Raw genomic sequence first — 25,981 nt, forward strand, 5'->3', positions numbered from 1 at the left:
CAAGTGTTACCTGGTAGGTAACCATCCAAAGAACTCGATTGTGATTCAGACCTATGAATCTAATACTCCGATCTTCACCCTGTCAAATAAGTGAACCAGCTGCCGTGGCGCAATGTCAGAGGCTTCACCTCAGGCACTGGCGTCTGAGGTTTGATCCCCGTAAGGGAAAGCAAAGGTGCATACACCTGATGAGTCCCAATTAGGGTGAAACATACGTAATGTACTCTTTATAGTATTTGCCAAGTACTGTATCACATATATATACATTGTTATTTTACAATATTTGTTATTACGATTGGCTGCTCAGTAACCTTATGACTTGTCAAAAGCAACACAAATGTCCATTAATCTACTGGTTAAAGTGCCACTAGTCAGAAGGTGGGAGTGAGAAAAGCAGCTGAGGTCAGTTTGGGAAGCGAGTGTTGATTTGTCCTCAAAGAGAAAACAGCTGAGTATTCTGTGCCATCTTCACCTCCCACTGGAGTGGTTTATGATCCTGAGCTGACCAGGGTATTATGCTGCCAGTGGAGATTGGTGATTGTCACTCCATAAAATTTAAAGCTGCTGAGTCTCTCAACAGCATCTTCTCTGATGTGCTTTTGCATTCTGAAGTCTATGACCAGCTCTTTGGTTTTGTGAAGGTGAGAGATTGTCCTGGCACCACTGAGCCTGCAGGTAGACCTCTTCTCTGTAAGCGGTCTCGTCATTGTTGGTGATTAGACCTATGGTGGTGGTGTCATCAGCAAATTGAAAGATGGAGTTGGAGCTTAGTCTGGCAACACAGCCAGAGGAGAACATGGAATACAGAAGGGGGACTCAGCACACTACCCAGTGGAGTGGCTGTACTGAGGGTCAGTGTGGAGGATGTTACACTGCCAATACACATACAATGAGGTCTTTTAATTAGAAAGTCCAAAATTCAGTTGCAATGGGTAATACTGCATCTTAAATTGAGCAGTTTGGTGGTTGGCCATGATGGTATAACAGTGTTAAATGCAGATCTGTAATCTGTAAACAGGCGAAGATATGCAAACTATGCAAACAGTGATGTGGAGTGTATGGGCTATTCTGTTGGATGTGTCCCAGCACCAGCGTTTCAAAGTACTTCATCATGACTGGAGTGAATGCCACGAGTCTCTAGTCATTCAGACAGTAAATTTTGGTTTTCTTAAATACGGGGATTGCTACTGTCCTTTGGAGCACACTAATGCTGATTCCATAGAATTCCTGATTATGTTAAGTCAGCTGCACCAGTAAACTACGAGCCTTGAGCCAGTATATCCAACATTGAAGACCAATCTGGACTCCATTGTCTGTGTTGCTGCTTGTGGGCACTAATGACATCCCTTTCGTAATCTGGTAACAGATATCATTAAGTCATTTCAAAGTAGCATGCGATCTTTAGCTTTTGCTCCAGACATTTGCTTTGTTGAGTGAAGCAATATTTAGAAACTGTTTAAAAAAACGCACCCCCTCAAGTGGCTTACAAATTGAGGCCAGTAGGGCACCAGTCCAAGGTCCAACCAAAGCCTACACACTTCATGTTCACTTCAAAGCAGGAGAGCCACAGATTTTCACAACAAATTTTGAGGGTATGTTCATGGAAAGAAAAATACATTTGTTTTATTTTATATTTTTAATATTTAAATGTTTTTCATTTTCAATTAATAACATGGGTGGAGTTTTCATGGAAACACCAATACCACCTGATGGATACAACCTGAAAGCATTCCAACTAGGAAATCACGTATAACCCACAAGTGTCTGGAGCTGCAGTGTTTACCTAAAAAAGATTTCTTTTTAAATTTTACAATCAGATTTCTAGAGAAATCCTCAATAATTAGGGTTGTCATCATCCAGGTGAACCATTTTAAGTACTTACTTCTTTTCACAATTAGTATCATGGGTGTCTTCTGCACAATGGTCCGAATTCTTGGAAAAGCCGCAAAACAGCAGTAGTCCCTTCTGCTGTCCTGGCCGACGACGTTTGAGAAGTATAAATCTCCATTAAGTCCAACAGACACTCTGCTGCTCTGCTCGATGTGCTGCAGACCTGATCAAATGAAAATGTTTACAGAGAGCTGAATATTAAACTTTCATTGATTTATTTTCTGCCTCCAAGCACTGAAGAGCTTCATTAAATATCTTTTCACATTTCTTGATTGTTTATCCATCCATCCATGAATCCAAACACAGGGTCACGGGGGTCTGTTGGAGCCAATCCCAGCCAACACAGGGCACAAGGCAGGAACCAATCCCGGGCAGGGTGCCAACCCACCACAGGACACACACAAACACACACTAGGGCCAATTTAGAATCGCCAGTCCACCTAACCTGCATGTCTTTGGACTGTGGGATGGAAACTGGAGCGCCTGGAGGAAACCCACACAGAAACGGGGAGAACATGCAAACTCCACGCAGGGAGGACCTGGGAAGCGAACCCGGGTCTCCTAACTGCGAGTTCATTGTTTAGTAATAACCAAATAAAAAAGGCTTAATTTTACTAATACTCCCAAACTTCTCAGACCCTTGGAGTCTTCAAGGACATCAAAGACTGTGTAGAGACCATCTATAAGGTAACAAAATGACACCGATAAGAATCCAGTTATGTTCACCTGTTGCAATGTAGGTGGAAAGTAACAAAGTCACATCATTCTAATCGTAGACATACAGGGCACAGGGCATTGAAGAACATCTCTGTAGCAAAAAGGGTCAGTCCACATGCAGCCCAGACAGAACACTGGTTCAACACACCAGGGGTAAAGTAGCCACATAACAAATCTGAATTTGTTGGCATCTGGAAATAAAATACTGGAGCTGGAAAAAAAAACATGCAGACAAAAGGCGCAGAGCCATCTCCATGGGCTGGGCGCTGAACCCAGGACTGAGCAGATCAGACCTTAAACAATCATGAAAGAGTTCATTTCTCTAATTATGCCTTCTAAAATTTCAATTATCTTGTGTCTTTTCCTGCCCTGTACCCAGTGCTGCCAAAATAAGCTTTGTCCCTTGTGACCATGAACTGGTTTAAACAGGTTTGATAGTGGATGGATGGATTTTACTTGAAACATTTTACAACTCATGAAATGACACATGCATTAATCAAGCATATCATTTCATAACCTCTCTGATTAAAAATACGTTGATATTCTTATTTCCACACACTTGAAGTTCCTAGGCACTGTATTGTGCGGCTGGGACGCCTGCATGCTGGCGTGGCCAGAGCGTTACCTCCCCCAGGACGCTAGATGGCAACCCCTCAGTTTGCAGCGGTGCCTCAGACTCCCGCAGGGCTTCATGGGAGTTGGAGTGTGGTGAGCTCTATTGGGATCCGCAGGTGTTGCCAGGGGGTGCTGCAGCAGGAGCTGCTGTGCCCTTATAGGCAGTTCTTCTGCCACACCCGGAAGTGCTGCCAGAAACGAGTAATCAAGCACCTGGAGCACTTCCGGGTTCTTATAAAAGGAGCCAGGAGCCACTACTTGAGGAGACAGAGTCAGGAGGAGGAGCGACGAAACTTGACCAGAGGAGTGGAGGAGAAAGGAGAAAAGAGAAAACAAAGAGGAAGAGTATTGTTTGTGTGCTGTGCTTTGGACTGTGTTATACTTGTGGGAAACGGGGAAGGTGTTTCCCATGAGGAAAACGAAAATAAAAACCGTGTATGCCTTGAACTTGTGTACCGCATTTGTCTTTGTGGCCAGCCTGGTGGGCCACAGCACCTAAAGCATAGCTACCCAGTAATGTCTACCAGCATTAACTTTTCCTATTAAGTTTTGAACCCATTTTTATGCCATTCGAAAGCCTCAGACAATTCCACCAGTAATTAGGGTGGAAGGATGGAAGAAACTCAGTATGGGAGAACAGATCAAAGGAGACATTCATCCCCAGATCGGATTATTCAAGCAACGTGAGAGGAAACCTGAATCACTGTAGAAAATGCACATGGGAAGAACCTACAAAATCTGTGTGAAGAGTAATGGGGCTGAGAATTGCCCCTTGAAGATGTAAGGTAGAAACACTACCAATTAGCTCTTTATTTTGACTGCTATTGAAAGTTAAAAGCAAAATAAGATTTTAAACAATAAAACCATTCACTGAAGGATGTTGACTTGTGCAGATCAAGTATGCTGTTTGAGTACCCATCGTGCACAAGCTTTACGCTACCCCAAGTTGTCATGCAGTATGGCATGTGCAGATCCATAGCTGATATCCAAATGTGTAGCAACAGCAGACAAAGTCATCCATTGGTCTTCTCTGATGAAGGCATTCACCACGTGGGCTTGTGTGCGTGATGTTAATGGTCTCCGTCAGTTTCACTTGCTCTTCCCACTTTAAAACTTCCTACCCAGTCATGCACTTTTCTTTGGTTTACGCTGTTCTCACTTCCATTCCAAGCCAACATCCTTTGGTGAATCTCTGCAGGTTTCACTCCCTCTCCTTGTTCAACAAAGGTGCAATCCCGCAGCGGAGTGCCTGTGTTCATTTGACCTTGGCTTCAACCAGCCTAATCTTACAGCGCAGCTCTGTGCGTGTCCGAACTACCCATAAGCCATTGTGAACGTGTTGTATTGCATCAATTTCTATTGGTTGTGGTTAGCACATAATTTTCAAATTGCGTTTACTTTTTGATTGACCCCGTATATAGTTATGCACTTGAGAAGATGATTTGTAATTGTATTTATAAAGAAGGAGGCACAGCAGCTTTGTGAAGCTCAGTTCCTGTAATGGACTGGCACCCCATTCAGGGTTGATTCCTGCTACCCATGTGATCCTAAACTGGATTTATCTGTATAAGCACATATTTATTTCATAGACACTTACCAATTGTCATCCAATATATTTCCAAAGGCGGGATGCCTGTCGGTGGCTTGCACTTTAAGACGACTGAATTTCCTTCTTGAACTGTTATTGGTTTAATTATTTCACGGGGAAACTTCGGAATGCCTGTAGGAAAGGTAGAATTAAAACGCACATGTATGATTCTGCTCATTGATCAGTCTTTATATGTATCACCACAGGGTGCTACATGGCACAACACATTACAATAGAAGATGAAACCAACAACCATTCACAAGACTGACATTTTAAGATAACTGCAGTAGGATTGGAAACAAACAGGTATACAGTATTGGCACACCCTATGAAGAGCTTGTGAAAAATAATAAATAACATACTGTGGAAATGGTCAAATCAGCAAGAACAAGCTCTAGCATAATAAAATGTAATCGAGTCAGTTTGAGAAAAGACAAACCTGGAAAAATGTGCTTAAGATATAAAATCACGCCACACACCTCAAACACTGGCAGGGCTTTAGAAACACAACAGGGTGAGAATTAAAGTGTCAGGAAAAGATTAGTCAAAAATGTACAAAGGGAGACATACGTTTACAGTTTTCTGTTAGAATAGCTTTTGCTATGACAATTAACAAATCACAGTGGCAAACATTCGAAAAAGTCGGTTTATTTTTTAGAGAAAAGGAAACGAAATTCACTCACAGGCAGTTATACGTTGCATTGTCACGACGTAAATCCAAACACAGAATCAAAATTCAATGTGATATTGACGAAAAGTTCATTCCAAATATTGTTTTTACTGAAGTTTTACAGTAAAAGTGTAAGTTTCAACAGTATTTGCGTGTTAATTTCAAAGTCAAACAGAACGAAAATATATAATGCAACGAATAACTCTAACACAACATGTGTGATAGCCAGCCCGACCACAGACAGACAGACACTGGAAGTCGAATGCCACATACATTTATTAAACTATTTACAAAGTCCATAAACAGTCCCGCACAGAACACAGTGCTCCCGCACTAAACACCCCAGCCTCCTGCCACACATGAAACATAATTTTCTTTCAATTTATTACGTTTTACTATTTTTTACTATTGTTAATTACTCGCTGTAATGTAAAATAGTTAGTTCTATTATGCATATGTAACAATTCCCATGAAAATAACAATCTGTTTGAATTGTACATCCCCTTCCCCAAACGCAAGCGGAAGAGCCACAAAGTGGCTAGTGGGTAGCACCTGCCCGGGGGTCGGCAAGCAAAGTGAGCAGGGGGCAGAGCCCCCTAGTATTTAACAAATACAATAACTACACCAATGAATCACTACTCACTCTGTACTTAGCTATCAACTGACGGCAGCAAAATTCACTCAGAATATTTACTGAAATTTTTAGTCCACCCAAAACCTGTTCCTTCACCAGCAGACACGTCTTGAAACAAATGGTTAGTTCCAGCACAATGTACCAGCCACCAAAATAAATGAATGAGACAAAATCAAAAGAATAAACAAAACCAAAGTATCTTCCAAAAAATTTCTAGAAAACTATTTTTCTCAAGTTAAACAAACAACGTTCAGAGAACATCTGAGATTTCGACTCCCTCCTAAGTAAGAATATCCATTGTCACATTGTACACATGTGTGTGCATATAAGACAGTCACTAGTGACAAGTGGCATCGTAGCAATCAGACTCACAATAGTAGCGCTGATGAAGTCATCATTATTATAAACAATAGTCAGGGAAAATATTTAATCAAAGGGGTATACCAGAGAGACAAATTGATCTTTCAACAAACCAGAAAACATCATACAAAAATCAAAAAAATGTTATTTCAATCCAAACGCAGAGAGGGAAGAAACGCTTGTGATGGCCTGTTATCTGGTCATGCAGATGAAGTCAGGCATTGAATGTTCCCGGTGACTTCTAGGAAAATTATATAGGCAATGGTCAACTTGAAACTCATCCGCAAGAATCCAGAATGGTGTCATGAGAAGATGATAAAAAAGTTAGACAAGCTAATGGCAAAATCGAATTCCTTAAAGGTTCAAGACTCTAGATTAGAAGTATGGAAGTCCATAAAACACTACAGAAAAGGCACAAAAATGTATAAAATAGCACACATGGTAATTATGTGATGACAACATTGTACAAAATGAGCAATAATAAAAGTAAAACAAAAAAATGGATGCTTTCTGGAGGCCCTGTGTTTACTATGCCCCAAACTGATAGCTGTTATTATTTAGAAGATCAGGTCCACTCTGAGTTACCTATCTTAATGAAACAACGCGTAGTCCAAGCATTGCACCTCACTGGATGCTATAAACTATGAGGAAGCAGTGGGCAGCAGAGACCCTTCAGTCCAAACCACACTTGGGTGGCACTTTCACATTAGCGCTACATAAGGACTCCTGCTCGATCATCACAGCTTATTGTGTTTATTATTAGTGCTTGGATTTAACTTTTGCAAGTGGTGGAGGAAATGATGGTCACAGAGGTATAAAGCAATAAGTGAACCCTCACAATGCTGGAGCCCCCTGTACATTAAACACCCTTCTCTAATTCACCCCATCCAACAACAGGGAAATTCTACTTGTGAAGAGAAAATCTTCATTAACATGGAAAATGAAATTTTTATTGTGACTTACTTGGCACAAGGAATTCAATTTCTTCTGAGATGGCAGTCCCCAGCTTGTTGGAAGCATAGCAGCGATATTTACCCTGGAATTCTGTTATGTTTCCATTGTTGTGAATAATAAATGTTCCTGAATTTTCCACCCTGGTAATCCTTGGATCATCAGTGAAATCGTAGTTCAACCCATTTTTTGTCCACTTGAACCTAAAGAAAACAGAATAAGTTACAAGAAGAACAAACCCTGGACTTAATACAATAATAAGAAGGAGACATTTGAGTCCATCAGACAGACAAACTCTGTGTAGACAGCGAAAGGTTTTATAGTGCACTCAACGTACAGCCCATCTTACCAGTTCTCTTGAATTTATCCTTGTTGTTCAAATTCATTAATTTTTTGCTTGTCAATGCATGGGATATTTTCTTATTGATGAAGTTATTCAAATTTGTTCTTAAGTCTGTTCTTTATGGGAACTCTGCCCATTTCCCATCTCCCATTCCCAATAATTAAGTGCCACAGTGGTAGTCTCTCCATAGGGACCACTAGTGTGCCTCAGCAAAATGAACATTTCCAGAAGGGTGGAGTTGACTTTTATCAATAATTCATTCACTATTTGGCTACTCATTTTTTCCCTATCATTTGTGAAGTAACCTTTGAACAGTGGCAGCAGGGCTGAAAGACATCTGAAAAAACAGCAAAAGGAAAACAGAGGACAAATATGCAGGAGAACACAGAAAACGTCTGTCATTTGACCACAAAACAGGTGTTCATGCTATGGGAGGAAACGTTAAGTCCAAGAAAAAATTCATAAGACATAATAACATGTCGATATGGAAGGAATACAGCAGTTTAGCCACTTAATGTCTATATGTAACCCCATCATAATGCTTGGAATTCATCTTGAAACTCGGCAGTAGCTTCTAGTGATTAATCCCTGTCACACATGCATGTCACAGGGTCACCTTCCAGGCTTGTGAGAGATAAGCAATACAACTCAGGGGGTCGCGATCGGTAACCCTTTTTGTCTCCTGTTTAACTCACAGCTCCGAGAAGGAGTGATTCGTTCACTTCAAAAACAACAAGAAGCTATATTCTAGTTTGAAATCTAGAATAATATCATAACAGTGTAACAACTTTAACCACCAAACAATACAAACAATATAAAAAGCAAGCAACAAAATTAGTAATTCACACATCATCATAATAATAATAATATTCTTTATTGAATTTTGGCAATAAATAAAATTTCAACAATAAATAAAAAACAATGGTACAAAGAGAACCTTAAAATAGTGCACATATCACGATAAAACTGTGAGAACATTTCAGTTTTGGATTAATCCCCCTCAATTTCCTTCTTTTATATCCGGTCTTTTCGGTTGCAATCTCCCATACACATATCATCAGTGAACTGAACTGAGATTTAGTGTACTGCGAGTCTCTTGTCTGCAGTTTGTGAACCAACTTGCAATGATTCTCCAGATCAGTAGGGGGCATACTGGTTCATTCAATCAGTTCGTGTACTGAGACGGTCATAGTCACTCAGTCAGAGGGAACCAATCAATGGGAGGTACTTAGTGTCATCTACCAAGCCAGTCATTGGCTAGTTGTTGTCATACTGTTTTGCTGAAACAGTCTACTGATAGGCTATTTCCTGAAGGCAGCAGCCATTTAAGTGAAGTTAAGATGAAAGCACTGGATTATCGCAGAATATAATATAAAATGTAGCACACACTAGGCATGCCTCGAAAAGATTGTTCTTTAATGTCATTGAACCAGTACATTCGTTCAGAGACCAAGACAAGTATTAGTTTGTTCGTTCATTGCACATCACTACTGAGAAGACACTAATTGAAGGCTACTGACTCCACCTCATGTGCTCCATGAGTTATAAAAGCAGGGCACTCCTGGAATTAGACGTCTCATCTTGGAGATGAGCCACCCACCTGAAGCAGCCCTGACCCTAAAACCTGACCATTCCTTAGAGCTGATTGCTTTTTGTGTCTTATTCTGCCATCATGTGCTTGTTATTTTGATCCACCCTATTATTCTGAGTAAACAGAGTGGCTGAGTAGGCACCCCAACATTTCATCTAGAGTCTTGCATTACTCCTTGTCAAAGACATCCCATAATCTGAGCTATTTGTCTCTCCTGCTTAGACTTCACCCAGTCCTTTAACCAAGGAGACTCTTTGTTATATGGCCAGTGTGACTTTGCAGTTCTTCTACCAGCCAGTTAATTTATACTGTACCTTAAGCATCAGTTGTTTTTCTAACAGTCACACACATTTGTGTGTTATGGAGTGGACCAATATCCCGCTGCTTCCTTCATACATTGAAGAACTAAGGGAGAGTTACGCCCACTATGGAGAGAGATCTGGGAAAATGTTAAAGATAAGCCCACCTACACCTGACACCCAAGCTTTGGTGAATATGCCCATTTCATTTGTATATTGTTTAAGGCTCTTCCACATTTGATTACTTTTCCAGCAGTTTTCAGTCATAGCCGTAGGGAATTGGAGGCAGTCGGCCATGTACTAGTGATGAGTGAACATTGCGGAGTTTGCTTAGCACCGAAATGTTCGCTATATTTATGAAACTTGGCAAAATGCATTAAAGTCAATGGGGAATGAGGAACTGAGATAGCTTTACAATCATGTAATGGTCTTGTAAGTGTCATTGGGGGCTAGGGAAAAGTCTGCCAACTATGCTGGACCAATTATATGTTCCTGTATAACTTGAAAATTTGTGCAATTCTAAACTGATTATACATTATTGATGTTCTATTAAACTGTCTATCCCTTATTAAAATATTGTAAGTGTGAAAAATTCAAATGTATTTCTTGAGCTCAGAGAACATTGGGAGATGGAAGACACTGTAAAAGGGGTAGGCAAATTGATAATCAGGAGACAGGATAGAAGATTGAAATCAGAAGAAACAAAACTATTCAGACATGAGAGCTAAAGTGAAAAAGATAAAAAAAAGAAGTCAAAAATCAAAGAAAATTTCAATCCTGTCTTAACATCATCTTGAGTTTCTTTTATTACTATCATGAAATTTGTTTTAGGAAGGATCCAGTTCTCAGATATCAGAAGCTGTGAGCCTCCATCTTTTATAGGTGAGACATGATGTTAGAATATGTAACTGTTATGTTTATATAAAAGCCTTATATATCTTTTCTTTATTTTTTGTGTCTCCTTTCTTTATTTTAAAATATTATTTTCATATGCCTATTGCAATTAAGGATTTATTGTCAATATTTTCCTGTTGATTATTATTTAGTATCCATGACAGTCACGTTTATTTAGCGGTTTAGCATTTATTGTGGAGTTTCTGCGAGTATTGTTTTTTTGGTGGGATTTATTGTTTTTTTGTGAGCATTTTTCTGTATTTTTCTATTTTTGATAAATAAATCTTTCATTTATAAAAATAATTTGTTGCCCTTTTCATTCACAAGCTAGAGGTTGATGGTTATCCTCCCCCTTTAATGGCATTTTGAAATACTTTTGGACAAAAACTTTAAAAAAAACATTTTTATAATCTGGCTTTAAGGTAATTAGAACATTACATAGTAATTTGATGGTAAGTTTAGCTATGTGATGTATAAAGATGTACCCAGCATTAATCCATTGCTTTTTTTTTTGTCTAACCCACACCTCCTCAAAGTGCTCTATTCTGTATATATTTATTGTTTTTGTTGATGAATCTATGGAAAGCATCTTGAATTACACGTAATTGTATAATAAGGTGCTATATAAATAAAGCTATTATTATTATTATTTCATGATATTTTGCCAGATGCCCCTTTAAGGTCCTGCACCAGCTGAAGCCAGCAGGTAGCATTAGGGGGCCTGGCTGACTTTCAGTGAGCCTCTTCTGCCCAGATTAACCAAGGTCTTGGCCTGAGCTGGGCTGCCAGGTCTTCTTTCATACACTCATCCATGTGGAGTCAACTGAAAGGCATCTGCACTCTTTTAGGATGTGAAAGGAAAAACAAGCAAGAAAAAAAAATCAAAAACCACAGACTATGGCTGGGTCAGGACCTGAGAATTGCACGCCAACAGTGCTAACCATTGTGCCACTATGCCACCCCTTCTGTGTGCTCTTCTTCTTGTTGAAATACAAAAACTGCCATTTAAATACAAATAGGCCCGCTCCATTAATCTCTGAGACAGCAAGGAGATGAATGTGTCTGAAGTTTCATAATACTTACTGTGGAGCGGGAGTTCCTTTTGCCTCGCATTGAATAGGGACGTTATCATCAAAGGAGAAAGCTATCTGAGAAGCTGGAGACTGCTGTGTGATGACTGGAGGCTGTTCAACTGGGCAAAGGAAGGCAAAATGGCAGATTTACTCAAATGACATCAGTTACTTTACTGTATATTGTTTCAGTGTAGGATTTAAACTTCATTAATACTACAGAGTTACAACTTAGACCAATTATTTTTACTAAAAAAGCAAAAACCCAATAAAAGTCATAAAACAGACCCCCAGCTACAAAATTAGTGTATTTTCTAAGAAATACTGAATATTAGTTTCACCAAATATAAAAGACACACAAAAATATTTAAAGCAGTTTTGATTTATAGGAAGCCATAGTAACCAAACTGGCCAGCTAGGTTTCTTTTTTGTAAATGGAAGAAACTGTTTATTGCAAACTGGCATTGTGTCACTGCATTCTTACTAAAATCTGGCAAGTAAGTCAGCTGCTGGCAGTGAAATCCAAGTAAGCGTGACTGGCAGGTGTAGGTTCAGAGTGAAGCAAGTCACAGCTAGAGGACAATTTTGTTACTTATTTGTCTTGACTGGCTGTTGGGACATCGGTAATTAGAGGTTCAGGTTTGGGTCTATTGCAGTAATTGACTGTTTGCTACAAACCTTGCCTCCTGCCTGGCTCACTAGCTCCTTGGCCTGCTTCCTGTAGTGCTAATTAGGAGCGTCTGGTCATTTGCATTTCAATTGCGTTGCCAACCTGACTGAAGTCTCAAGCTTGTTAAATTCTGAACAATCTTGTTTAAAGGCAGTGTGTAAGAACTGAGACGGTTTGCTTGAGTTAGTGTTTGCTGTCTGCTCTCACGCCTGACCTCGGCTAAGATCATGCATGGTACCCTTAGACAAGATCTCAACCCTGGCTAAATTTCAATGGCTTTGTCTGCTCTGCAGTACCTGCCTTAAACCGTGTAATCTTGTGAATTACAACACACAATTGCCCCAGAAAAAGGAAAGCATTGCTGCTGTATAATGAAATAATAGCCCAGCACATAGATGGAGGACCATCACAACGACAGTGTTTAATTTGGGGCTACAAGGTAGACAGTCATATAAAAGGAGCTCAGCAAGAACCTAGCAGACTTCTAAAGGCTCTGTGACAAATTTCACGTCCTGCTTTTTTCTCTTAGGCTTGCCTGGGATAAGTGAGATAGCTCCTATCTTTAGACACCCTACAAATCTACTGGGACACTGACAAGTTTTTTAGAGGAGGTTAGATAGATAGATAGATAGATAGATAGATAGATAGATAGATAGATAGATAGATAGATAGATAGATAGATAGATAGATAGATAGATAGATAGATAGATAGATAGATAGATAGATAGATAGATAGAAACTTTATTAATCCCAAGGGAAAATTCACAAACAGCATCAGATCGGGTGTGAATTTATGCTGCCGCTGTTAGTTTGAGTCAGATCGGGGGGAGTGGGAGTGGGGGGTGGCCGAGGGAGAGTATGAACGTGACTGAGAGAATAAAACTGAAAAAAAGCTAACTTTTAGAAATGCTATGCATTTACAGCTGATCTGACGCTGTTCGTTTTCAAATAATATTGCAATAGTGCGATGATGTTTTCTGATTGGTACTATTCAGGTCATAAAATGATTTCTTCAAAATGTCACATATATTTATCTCTTTATTTTTTTTCCCGTGCTGCATTGATATCGTGCACCAGAAGGCGTGAGCTTATTTAGTGTGAGCAGAAGCACGCAGGTGGCCGGTTGCTTGTGCTACAACACGCTTGACCTGGCGTCGATCAACGCACATGTACTGTACAAGGTATGTATGGGATCCACTGAGAAAAGAAAAGTGTTCATGGCTCATCTTGCAAAGGAACTTCGTCATCACTTCTTACAAGAAAAGGTGATGGATAAAGCAAAAGAGGATGCAACATCGACAAGCATCTGTTCCAAGACCGCCGCTCCCCCCCAGCCTCTTCAGTGTAATAGTAACCACAGCACAGAGAGAAGTGTGTACATTGCAACAGGTACACATGTCGTAAATGTAGAAAGGATGGCCCTTGGGTGTGTGGAAACTGTTAATATTTGAATCTGATGATTGCATATAGTGCGGAACTGACCTCTCTGTACTATTCTTTCCTCTGCATGTCCTGGAGTCAAAAGAAACACCACCATGCACCCAAACGTGTAGGGACTGGCAAGATCGGGGGTGAAAAAAAAAAAACACGTGGTCACTGATTACAAGCACAAGATGTTATGCGAATGAATATGAATAATATAAATAATGTTGCATCAGTGCCACAATGTTTTCTGAAATGTACTATACAGGTCATAAAATGAGTTATTCCAAATATCATATATACATATGTCTCTGTTTTCTTGTCAGTGTGGCTTTGACATCACAGACCATGAGGTGCATACTAATTCAGCGTGAGCAGGAACACTCAATCAAACTGAATAAAAAAAAATTCAAGTGACGGTGAGATACGAAGAAGGCAGATTCACCAACGTTTGTGTGTCAGCTCTTATCCCTCCACTCACATCTACAGTTATTCCCAGTTTCAGATAAAAAGTAACCGCATCAGATCTGGGGCGGGGAGGTGGGTGTTGTATTGTGATTGCATTTGAGAGAATAAAAGTGAAAAAAAAAAAGTTAACTTTTACAAGTGCTATAAATTTACACTGGCTGTTACAGACACAAGTCAAATGTATATGTGTACTGTATAATAATAACAATAAGAGCAACTCACTACTCAAAATGGTAAATTCGCTGGGGAGCTGGTTTCGAACTCACGACCTCTGGGTTATAAGTCGGCAGTTCTAACCACAGCACCTGTCATATTGTAGTTGCACCTTTTGTGAAAGTGTTTATTTGATTTGGACTTCAGCCTTCACACATTATACAGTTCATGTCTACATTTTGTCATTTATTACTAAAACATGAAAAACGTTTCTGTTTTAACAATGTTTACATAGATTGTTGTAGACACAAAACACACATCAAATTATTACCCCTTACAATTCTGGGTAGCTCACTCCCAGATAATCAATCAAGGTAGGAACTGGGAGAACTTCTTGCCCGTTCTGAGGCGGTGGGGAGGGATGGTATAGCAGGCTGCTTGCTGCTTGGGATTATCGACACATTTAGAAGACAAAAGATGCTGACGGAGAGGTGCGAAGGGATTTAAGGTGGGCCGGATTTACAAGTTGTTTCGTTGGCTCTGGTAATTCTAGTGTTAAAACCCAGGAAACTGTGAGGTATCCATACTAACCACTGTGCGACTATACTATTAAACACAATATTCTGTTTCTGTTTGTATAAATAATAAATACTTGTGCTTTTTAGCTCACACAGATGTTTAAGCACATCTCTCTTTCCCACTCATTCTGTAGCTCAATTTGGAAACTTCGGCCGCCTGACTAGTGGTGCCTGTCTGACTATTTTCCAGCATTTCTTAAATTCACACCTTCATCACCGTTGCTCCTAAAGTTCTTTCCTTTCAGTAAGCATGGCTCATCCCAACAAAAGCAACACTTAGTCAGTAACATCCAAAGCAGACATACTTACTCTGCAAAGGTATTTCTAGGCAGGTAACCCCAAAGCAAATGCTGAGCACAGTGATGAAGTCAAACAAGAGGTAAAGCCCCACATCTGGATACATCGCCATTACTGGTCATCTAAAGAGAGCCACAAATTCCATGAAACAACGGATGATTCTGTACTTCTCTCCCTTCAGTTCATTTCAGATAAAAGGCTGACTGTAGAAAAGTATGAGAGAGAAAAGTATATTTTGCATATAGTTAATTAAATAACTACATACACATACATACATACATACATACATGCATATAATTAACTAACAAGAACATAACATACTCAATGAGTAAAAATGTTAGAATATAAAATTATTTTTATCATACCAGTGTAAACTAATACAAGGTCTTAGGAGTTCTTGACCAACTCCTGGCGAGAGAGACCAGCCATGCTTAGGGTGCCAGGCCATTGCAGGGCCCACTCAAGCACACACTCACACTGGGCCAGTTTAGACGACATGAGCACTGCATTGAAATGCAGTAACTAGCACAACTGAATTTATGTTGAAACTATGTAAACAACTACAAGGTAGCATTTGCTAAGTGATTTTTAAGACAACTAGGGGGCTTTGCACCTTGCTCATTTCGCTCGCCGACCCCTTTCACACCCTGCCAGCGCTACACACCATTGTGAAGAGGGGGGCTGAATCCACCCCAAGGAGATGCCGCTGCTCCTTCGAAATCCCTCTTAAACGGTGATACAATGTGTGGCGAGCAGCTGGGGCCAGTACCCAGCCGGGACGCCTGGAAGGACCGGGAGAGGGACTATGCCTCCTCCGGACCACAAGAGGGCAGCCGCCCTGGTTGGTATGGGGCTCACAGAAACAGAGCATGCAAGCTCAACCCTATGGGGCCCATGGTCACTGCCAGGGGGCGTCCTGATGCCTGAAGAGCTCTGGCTGTCAGCACTTCCGCCACACCTGGAGGTGCTGGCGGAAGGAATACCAGGGACACTGGGAGTGCTTCTGGGTGCTTAGCCGGCACGTCCGCCACACCAGGAAGTGCCAACGGAAGTTCATCGGGAGGCACCTGGATTACGTCTGGGTGAACATAAAGGGGGCCGCCTCCCTCCATTAGCTGGAGTCGGGTGGAATAGAACAGAGCTCGGAGTGGAGGCGGTCCGAATGAGAGGCATTGTTAAAGAGGCCAGGACTTGAGGGTGATTGGTGCAGGTGCACTGGGTTGTGTGTGTCATTGTAAATAGTGTATATAATGAATAAACGTGTGTTGGCGCTTGAACCATCGGTGTCTGCCTGTCTGTGTCCGGGCTGCTTACCACAAATGATAAACAAATAGTTTTTTTTTTACCTCCTCTTTGCTCAGTCAGCTGCTGGCTTGCTGCTGCTGCCATGCTGCATATTTTGCATTTCGTGCGGCGCTTCAAACGTTTAAAAGCCTGTACAGCAGCTGTCCTTTTGTCTCAATGCCTTGTCTCTCTTCTCCCCCAGACATCCTCAAACACTATTCGATCTCTTTTCGCTGTTCCGTTATTTCACCGAGTAATATTTTCCATTTGTTTGCGCTAATGCGATCTTTACCTCATTTTTTTGAGACTTTTGAATTTTCCTACTTCCATTCTCTCTAACCTGCTCTGCATGTGTATCACGGGACTTGCTTCCAAAGCTTGTAAGTATGACGTGACTTGTCCGTGTCGTGGGACGTTACAGTGTCTCTCTGTCTCTCTTCAAAAGGTCTCTCTTCCAAAGATCACATCTCGCCGCAGGAAAAAAGTCTTGTATCGTCGTAAGATGATTTTTATAATAAAGAGATTTGTTACAGCTGCTCTTTTTATTGAGTTACACTCATTGAACTAAGCTAATTCAGTCTGTCTTATTATTTTACTTTCCCTACATTTTGATAAGAATTATTCTTTTACAGGCAATTGATCATTTCACCACACTATTGGACATCCATTGATAGGACACACGATGGTTGTAATGAGCGTGTCTTTGGAGTCTGCGACCTGATTACTGCATTGCAACGTATATAAAGCTCTTCCTGGACAACCTATCCCCATCAGAGCTGTGGTTTCCCGGTTTTGACCTGTTTTGGCTTCATGTCCTTCACCTGGTCACTGCAAATCACATCTGCCCTGCTGACATAGCATATTTATCCTGGAAATGTAAACTTGTATAGGCAAAGCATTGAGTCTTTACATTTGCAATGATTTTAGGCATCCTTGAACGTGACTTAATAATAATAATAATACATTTTATTTATTTGTAGGCGCCTTTCTAAACACTCAAGGACACCGAACAATAGATGAAACACACATTATAAACAAAACTAAAAATACAAAATTTAAAATCAGACAGAGTAAATGTAGTCAAAGAGAAAAAACAGTCTTAAACAAATGAGTTTTAAGTTTAGATTTGAAAAGTGAGAATGAATCAAAGTTTCTAAGCTTGGAAGTTAATGAGTTCCAGAGCTGGGGAGCAGAGAAACTGAATGCTCTGCTCCCCATGGTGGTAAGACAGATGAAGGGGACAGTCAAGTGGATGGAGGAAGTGGACCTAAAGGTACAAGAGCGGAATGGCAACATGGAGGAGGTCGGACAGATATGGAGGGGCAAGGTTGTGGATAGCCTTAAAAGTTAGTAGGAGAATTTTGAATTGAATTCGGAACTGAACTGGAAGCCAGTGAAGGCTACAAGACAGGAGAGATATGGTGACTAGAGGGGGTTCTAGTAATGATGTGGGCAGCTGAATTCTGGACCAGTTGAAGCTTATAAAGAGATTTGTGAGAAAGACCAAAGAAAAGGGAATTGCAATAATCCAAACGAGAGGAGACAAGGCTATGAACAAGGATAGCAGTGGTGTGGGGAGTGAGGGAGGGGCGATTACAATTAATGTTACGCAGGTGGAAACAGGCAGACCAGGAGATGTTATTGATGTGGGACTGAAAGGATAAAGTACTGTCAAGGATGACACCCAGGCTCTTAACCTGTGGAGAAGGGGAGACAGACGAATTATCAATAACAAATGAAAAGTGATCAGTTTTGGATAATGTTGATTTTGTACCAATGAGGAGAACCTCAGTTTTCTCACTATGTAATTTAAGAAAATTTTAAGAAAACCAGGATTAAATTTCTGCTATGCAATCAATAAACAAGGAAGGTGGAAAGGAAAAAGTAGGTTTGCTAGTGAGATAGAGCTGGGTGTCATCAGCGCAACAGTGGAAGCTAATGCTATATTTATGAAAGATATTGCCAAGGGGAAGGAGGTAAATAATGAAAAGGAGGGGCCCCAGGACAGAGCCCGGGGGCACACCTGAAGTAACAGTGGTGGGTTGGGATGTGAAAGTTTTAAGCTGAATGAACTGAATACGGCCTGAGATAGGATCTGAACCAATCTAGTGGAGTGTGGGTAATGCCAATCGAATCTATTAAGAAGAGTAGTGTGACAAATAGTGTTAAAGGCCGCACTCAGATCAAAGAAGATGAGAATAGTAATTAAACCAGAATCAGCTGCCATAAGGAGGTCGTTAGTAATTTTTATAAGTGCCGTTTCTGTACTGTGGAGAGGGTGAAAACCAGACTGGAACTATTCATATAGATTATTTTCAGATAAATGAAAATAAAGTTGAATAGCTACTATTTCTTCAAGAATTTTGGAAATAAAAGGTTGATTAGAAATAGGACAAAAATTACTTAAATTAGTAGGATCGGCACCAGGTTTATTCAGAATTGGGGTTATTGCAGCAGTTTTAAAAGAGGAAGGAACAGTACCGCGGCACGGTGGTGCAGTGGCGCAGTGGGTAGCACTGCTGCCTCACAGTTGGGAGACCTGGGGACCTGGGTTCGCTTCCCGGGTTCTCCCTGTGTGGAGTTTGCATGTTCTCCCCATGTCTGCCTGGGTTTCCTCCGGGTGCTCCGCTTTCCTCCCACAGTCCAAAGACATGCAGGTCAGGTGCATTGGCCTAAATTGTCCCTAGTGTGTGCTTGGTGTGTGTGTGTGTATGTGTGTGTTCTGCGGTGGGCTGGTTGGGGATTTGATCCTGCCTTGTGCCCTGTGCTGGCTGGGATTGGCTCCACTGACCCTGTGTTAGGATATAGCGGGTTGGATGATGGATGGAGGAACAGTACCAGTAGTAAGAGAAGAGTGGATTATAGCTGAAATAAGGGGGACCAGAGAGGTGAGGCAGGCTTTGACCAGAACTGTGGGGAGAGGGTCCAGTTGACAGGTGGATGGCTTAGACGTACAGACAAGATCTGAGATTTCTGAGAAAGTAGGAAGCTGAAAAGAAGAAAATGGTTGAGCAGTTAGGTGAAATTCAAATGAAGTACAGGAGGTATCCGTACCAAGAGACGTGAACACTTTCAGAGTGAGGCCTGTGTCTGTGTGTCAGTATGTTTAAGTCTGACGACATGACAATTCAAAAATGAATCATTTCATCTGAATGAAACAGTCATTAGGACTGTGAAAAGCTACAGACCTATTCCTGCTCCATACACACGTGTACAACATGCAACAATATTGTTGTTGAAACAAATGAATCATTTCAAAGTTATTTGCATTTTATTGTGATTTTTGTTCATGTTGATCTATTATATTACATGTCTTTATGTTATTTTGATTGATTTAATTTGTAATTAGACAATTAGATTCAGTCTCTTTAAATGTGCTGCTGTCCCATCACTGCTGCTAAGGTCTCACTCTGACTATATAAGTAAGCTGAGAAGGCTTAGGTGCAGATCATTCGTTTTCTCTGGAGATTCCTAAATATCACCTTCTGTGTTCATATACTTAATTTGTTAATTTCTGGGTTCTGATTACAGATTCTGATTTTTTAGATATCACATTTTGGGATTATTTGCTAAAATTGTGTTTTGAGGCTACTCCTTGTCCTTCATATTGTTCTTTTGAGCTTTTCCTTGTATTTTTCTGTTTTTGTTAAATAAATCCTTGATTTATAAAGATTCCTGTTTGCCGTTTATTTTAACAAACCAGGGTTTTATGGTCATTCTCTTCTTTGTGGTGTTTTTGATATATTTTGATACATTTTATGTTATTTTGCCAGCTTTCCATTTTTAGGGTCTGCTTCGCCTGAAACCAGTAGTAGTATCGGGGGCCTGGCTGAGTTCATGTGAGCAGGGCCATCTTAACAGCATTATAGGCCCCCAGGCAAAGCAGTGCACTGGAGCCCCCTACCTACACAACCACTCAGCAGGTCACAACATACATAGAATAGCATGGGGTCCCTATGCCACTGCTCAGCGTGCCCATGCATTAAGACGGCCCTGCAAGTGAGAGTCTTTTGGGTGGATTAGACAACGTCATGGCCTGCTTAGGCAGCAGCTTTTGGAGGCTTCACATCCATTTTATCATTGAGGCAACTTTTCTTCCTAATGGTATAGCATTGGTGATAAAGTTTGGTAATGGTTAGCATGAGTTTATGAGAGGGACATTTTGCCAAATCAATCATTTAGATTTTTTTGAACTTATAACACAACAATTGATAAAAATGAACCATGCCACATAATTTACTTAGACTTTCAAAAAGCCTTTCATACAATCTCACACTAAAGATTAATTCTGAAACTAGAAGCTGTAGGCATCCGAGGTAATCTACAAAACTGGATCTAGTCGGTTAACTGGCAGGAGACAAAGAGTACAGTTAAGACGACCAAGGTCATCAGTGGTGTCCCTCAGGGGTCTGTCTTGGGGTGGCTACTTTTTCTGATCTAGAATAATAATATATATATCAGTATAGTTAGTAAACTTGAGCAATTTGTAGATGATACTAAAATTGGAGGACTGCTATGTACTGAGGAGGCAGAAAGATAGACCTGGACATGCTTCAGAATTGGGTGAATATTTGTAAAGCTCAGTTTAACATAGAAAAGTGGTATATGCGGGCAAAAGGAACATCAATTATAAATACAAGATGGGAGACATCATCCTACAGGAATCAACTACTAAAGAGGATTTAGGGGTTTATGTTGACACAACGTTTTCATCATCTAAGCAATGCACAGAAGCAAATAAAAAAGCAAAGAAATGTTAGGGTTCTATCAGATAAACTGTTGAATTTAAGTCAAGGGATGTTAGGCTGCACTAGTGAGAACACATCTGGAGTATTGTCTGCAGTTCTGGTCACAACAGTACAAGAAAGACATAGCAGCACTTGAAGTTGTGCAGAAGAGAGCAACCAGGTGCATCCCAGGAGTTAAGGACATGGCGTACTGCAGCAGACTCAGAGGATTAAACCTGTTTAGTATTGAGCAGAGGAGACAGTGTGGGGACCTAATCCAGGTATTTAAAATCCTCAAAGGCACTGATAAAGTAGACCCAGCAGAGTTCTTGAGGCTTGAAGGTGAATCACATACTCGAGGACCTGAGTGGAGATTAAGGGGAAGTGCATTTAGGACTGAAGCCAGCAAGTACTTCTAAACGCAAAGTGTTGTGGAACTCTGAAACAAACATATTAAGACGCGTAGTTGAAGTAGAAACCTTAACAACCTTTAAGAAGACTCTGGATGAGGTATTAGGTATTAGCTAACAAACAGGCTTGATGGACTGAAGGTTTACCTCTCATTTGTCAAATTTCTTATGCTCTTACAGTTTGTGCAACTTTGAGTTTTCACCAGTTTGCACATTTTAGGCAGCCCCTGGCCAGTTTCAGATTGATGGTTATCTGTGTGTCGGTCTGTCTGGCTGTAAGGACATGAAGTGCTATGGTCTATGTCTATTCAGAGAAAATGAATATTGTTACAGTTATTAAAATTGCAAAACATTAGAAGCACATTGATTTTGAGAAAAATCACTCACTTTGATGTACAGAGATGATTTTTTTATTTTTTTGTGCGCAGTTTCACTACAATCAGGTAAGGAAAATGTTATTCTTTTTTGTCAAGGCATGATCCTTGCATTTCATTTCACAAATGAGTGATACTGCTCTGTAAAAGTTAACTGGCAAAATCCTAGAATTATGTTGGGAAAGTTCTGTGCTTGGTACATTTGATTTTTGTGTGTGTGTGTTGCACATCATGAAGTGAGTTCATTCATCTGTCTCATTTTTCATATAATTTTGCCTTTTTTCTTTTCACAGTAGGCCATACTCTCTATTATTCACAATAAAATCAAGGCATATCAAAACATCTTGCCATAAAAGAAGCAAGTAATTAAGAAAGGAAGCATTTTAATTAAGGATACACTGCTTATAAAGCAGAGATTGGCAATATGAAATAAGAGAGTTGGGAACAGTTTCATAAAGAAGCTGTCAAAACAGTTGATCTTTTAAACACACTTGGTAGCAAGACCAAACACGATGTCAAACTGAACGAAAGCTAATTCCTGAAGTTACTAAACAGATTACATTTTTTTTTTGGATGGTAAATGCTTTCATTTTTTTAATTAAGGTTGAGAAAAGAAATGTAAGCAGCCTTCGTTTTTATATAAGATGGTAACACCTGATATCACACCCAAGAATCTGCACAAACACGTCTGGCAAAGATCAAAACGTTCTTAGTAACAGGAACCACAAACTCAATGAAGAGGAAGATCAAGATGCAAACATAAACAAAAGTACAAATAAAATTGGTGTTCTCTGCCATGGCTGGTCTGAAGCCTGATTAAAAAAAGAAGAGTTGGGTATTAGACCAGCAACCCTAGCAAACTAAAATCACACTGGTACAGTAAGAGCAATAAGAGGTAAGCAAAATACAGTATGTGTGATGATGATGGTGTTCAACCTGGAAAACCTTGGAAAGAAAATCTAGTTCCTGGTATGACAAACTCTAACATAAAATAAAAACACAAATTGGCTCATAGAGCATACAGACATTATACTATAATGGTAAGCTGGTGCAGCCCTTTTGAGAATTTGACAATGACAATAAGACATTGCAGATCTGGTGAAATGAAGTGGACTGGGGCAAGGATGTGCTGCAATTGCAAGATTATCTTTTACTGTGGATGTGGCAAACAACATGGTGTTAGCATGGTGTGGAATAAAAAGACAACAAAGGCAGTGACTGGGTGGGAGACAATCGAAAGCTCCATGATGATGGCATGGTTCATGTCTCAACATACTAAGACACAGATAGATAGATAGATAGATAGATAGATAGATAGATAGATAGATAGATAGATAGATAGATAGATAGATAGATAGATTTGAACTTTTACAGACGCTCAATAAATAAATATATATTATTATATTATAATAACAGCAACCTCCCTCTCAAATACTAAGCAGAATGACTACAAAAAAAGAAAACTTCTGATTTTGTAGTCAGTCCCAGTTAGGCATTATGCACACATATTGCTGTTGGTATAAAGGAGCCCCCATTGTGTTTCTTAACACACTTCTACTAATAATTTGTTTCCTGAAAGTCCTCAGTGTTAGTGTGTCAGAGAGAGAATGTACAGCTTTGTTCATAATGGCACTCAGTATTGTTTTTATTCTCTCCTTCAGTATGACATCTGGGGGGTCCAAAGTGTGCCCCATAACTGAGCCTGACCTTTTAATTTTTTTGTTGATTCTGTGGGCCTCCCTTGAAGTGATGTTGCCAGCCCAGCACACCACAGAGTAGAATATCGCACTGGTCATCACAAAGTTGTAGAAGATGTGAAGGATGTCACTACTCTCATTAAAGGATTAAACTCTCCTCAGGAAAAAAGGAGCCTGCTTTGTCCTTTATTTTGTAGTTCCTCTGTGATACAAGACCAGTCCTGCCTGTTATTGACATGGACCCCCAAGTATTTGTAGGAACAGACCACCTTTACATCCATTCCTTGAATAGTCACCAGACATTAGAGGCTCTTTGGTGCAGTGAAAGTCAATAAGCAATTCCTTGATTTTGTTAATGTTAGGATGCAGACCATTTTTAAAGTTCTTCACCTGACTTGCCTCCTCACTCTAATCCCGCTTATCAATACACCCCATAAATGCAGAAACATCTGAGGATTTCTGCAAGTGACATGACCTGGTGTAATATTTACTGTACAGTCTGAGGTGTACAGAGTGAACAGAAAAGGAGAGAGCACTGTTTCTTGTGGTGCTCCAGTGTTGCTCACACAGTCCTTTAGTCTCACAAACTGTGGTCTGCCTGACAGAGAGTTCATTACCCAGGATGCCGCAGGTTCATCCACCTGCATATCTCTGAGTTTACCCCTTAATAGGGATGGCTGGATGGTATTGAAGGCATTGGATAAATCAAAAAAACATAATCCTCACAGTGCTGCCAACTTTGTCCAAGTGAGAGTAAGCCTTGTGGAGCAGACAGATACTGTAATTGTATCCTCCACTCCCATCTTTGTCTGATAGGGAAACTGCAGTGGGTCCTTATATATGTGCCAACTGAAGGTACTGATTATAGAGAGAAAGATGCAGTCTACAACCAGTTGCAAGATGCCATCAACAATATTCCCAATAAATACATAAAGCCACATATTGATGATATTACTGCAAAGATTGACAACAAGGTCTGGTGCATGTAGTGCTACCAAGTGAAACAGTATGGCAGACAAATGACAATGGTATATGTCAGGGGTCGGCAACCCGCGGCTCTGGAGCCACATGCGGCTCTTCAGCCTCCTTGCAGTGGCTCCCTTTGGCCTTGACAAAAAAATAAAAACCATAAAAATGAATAATGGCAATTTCTTAATTTAACTTGTATTTATATATATGTTTATTTACTACTACTACTACTGTTATACATTTTAACATCTAATTTAGAGAGTTTAATTCTGCGTGGACAGAAGCATTTGCCTTCACCGCCAACGACGCTGGCTTACCGGTGTGCTTAATATGTGGCGATAAATTATCGAACAACAAAAAATGTAACGTTGAAAGACATTTTCAAAACAAGCTCTCAGCATTCACTGAAAAATACCCAAGTGAAGATAAGCGAAAGAGAGCAATTTCAGAACTGCAACGGAAAGCTGAACAGAGCAAACATACTTTCAAAAAGTGGATCACTTCTCCACAGTCAACTACAGCCGCTAGTTTTGTGGCAGCTCAACAGATCGTAAGGAGGGGTAAGCCGTTCACAGACGGAGAATACATGAAAGAATCGTTCATAAAAATATCAGAACATCTATTCTCCGACTTTAAAAACAAACGGGAAATTGTTCAGAAAATGCAAGCTGCATTTAGAGAAAGATTCAGTGAGTTCAGAAAGGATAAACACACTCTCTCTCCTTCCCTGTCACACCCCTGGACATCGACCCATCCCTGCTGAACACATCCGCATTCACAGGAGTAAGCCCGATCTAGAAATTGAACTGGACGACATAGCAGATAAAGATTAATGGGTGTCCAAGTTCAAATGCCTGACAGCGGATCTTGAAGAAGTCACCCGTCAGAAGGCTACTCTCGCTAAAGAGCACAAATGGAGTGATATTGAAAACCTCCCCAAACCCGACAAATTTGTTTTCGACACATGGAGTGCCATTCCCGAAACGTATATGAACATGAAAAAATATGCATTTGGAGTCCTGTCCATCTTTGGCTCAACATACTTAAGTGAGCAAGTTTTCTCAAGCATGAACTTCATAAAGTCCAAATATCGCTCCCGCCTCACACATGAGAGCCTGCAGTCCTGTGTGAAGGTCAAAGTCACATTGTACAGCCCCGACATAGAGATGATCAGCAGCGAACTTCAGAAACAGAAGTCATTTTAAACAGGTGACAACAATAGCATTTAATAAGCTATTATTTTTCAGAAAAACAAAACACATTCATTTCGGGACCCGGAGCTGATGTAGGTTTTTTTGTATGTTCAGGTG

The 25,981-nt window shown here is 40.3% G+C and overlaps 1 protein-coding gene across 3 annotated transcripts in view; it reads right to left on the reverse strand.

Moving 5' to 3' along the window:
* The window catches only part of chl1b (cell adhesion molecule L1-like b), a 173,576-nt gene that overhangs the window by 87,011 nt on the left and 60,584 nt on the right, over window positions 1-25,981 (reverse strand). For all 3 annotated transcript variants that reach the window (XM_051922351.1, XM_028793721.2, XM_028793720.2), the window contains 5 exons: window positions 15,223-15,413; window positions 11,636-11,744; window positions 7,438-7,628; window positions 4,820-4,942; window positions 1,883-2,053 (listed from right to left, as the gene is read on the reverse strand). In XM_051922351.1, the coding sequence (XP_051778311.1) occupies window positions 1,883-2,053; window positions 4,820-4,942; window positions 7,438-7,628; window positions 11,636-11,744; window positions 15,223-15,322 (694 nt within the window). In that variant the 5' untranslated portion in view covers window positions 15,323-15,413. The remainder of the gene's footprint in view (window positions 1-1,882; window positions 2,054-4,819; window positions 4,943-7,437; window positions 7,629-11,635; window positions 11,745-15,222; window positions 15,414-25,981) is intronic.

This window comes from Erpetoichthys calabaricus, chromosome 2 (genome assembly GCF_900747795.2).
Source record: "Erpetoichthys calabaricus chromosome 2, fErpCal1.3, whole genome shotgun sequence".
Taxonomy (NCBI): Eukaryota; Metazoa; Chordata; class Cladistia; order Polypteriformes; family Polypteridae; genus Erpetoichthys; species Erpetoichthys calabaricus.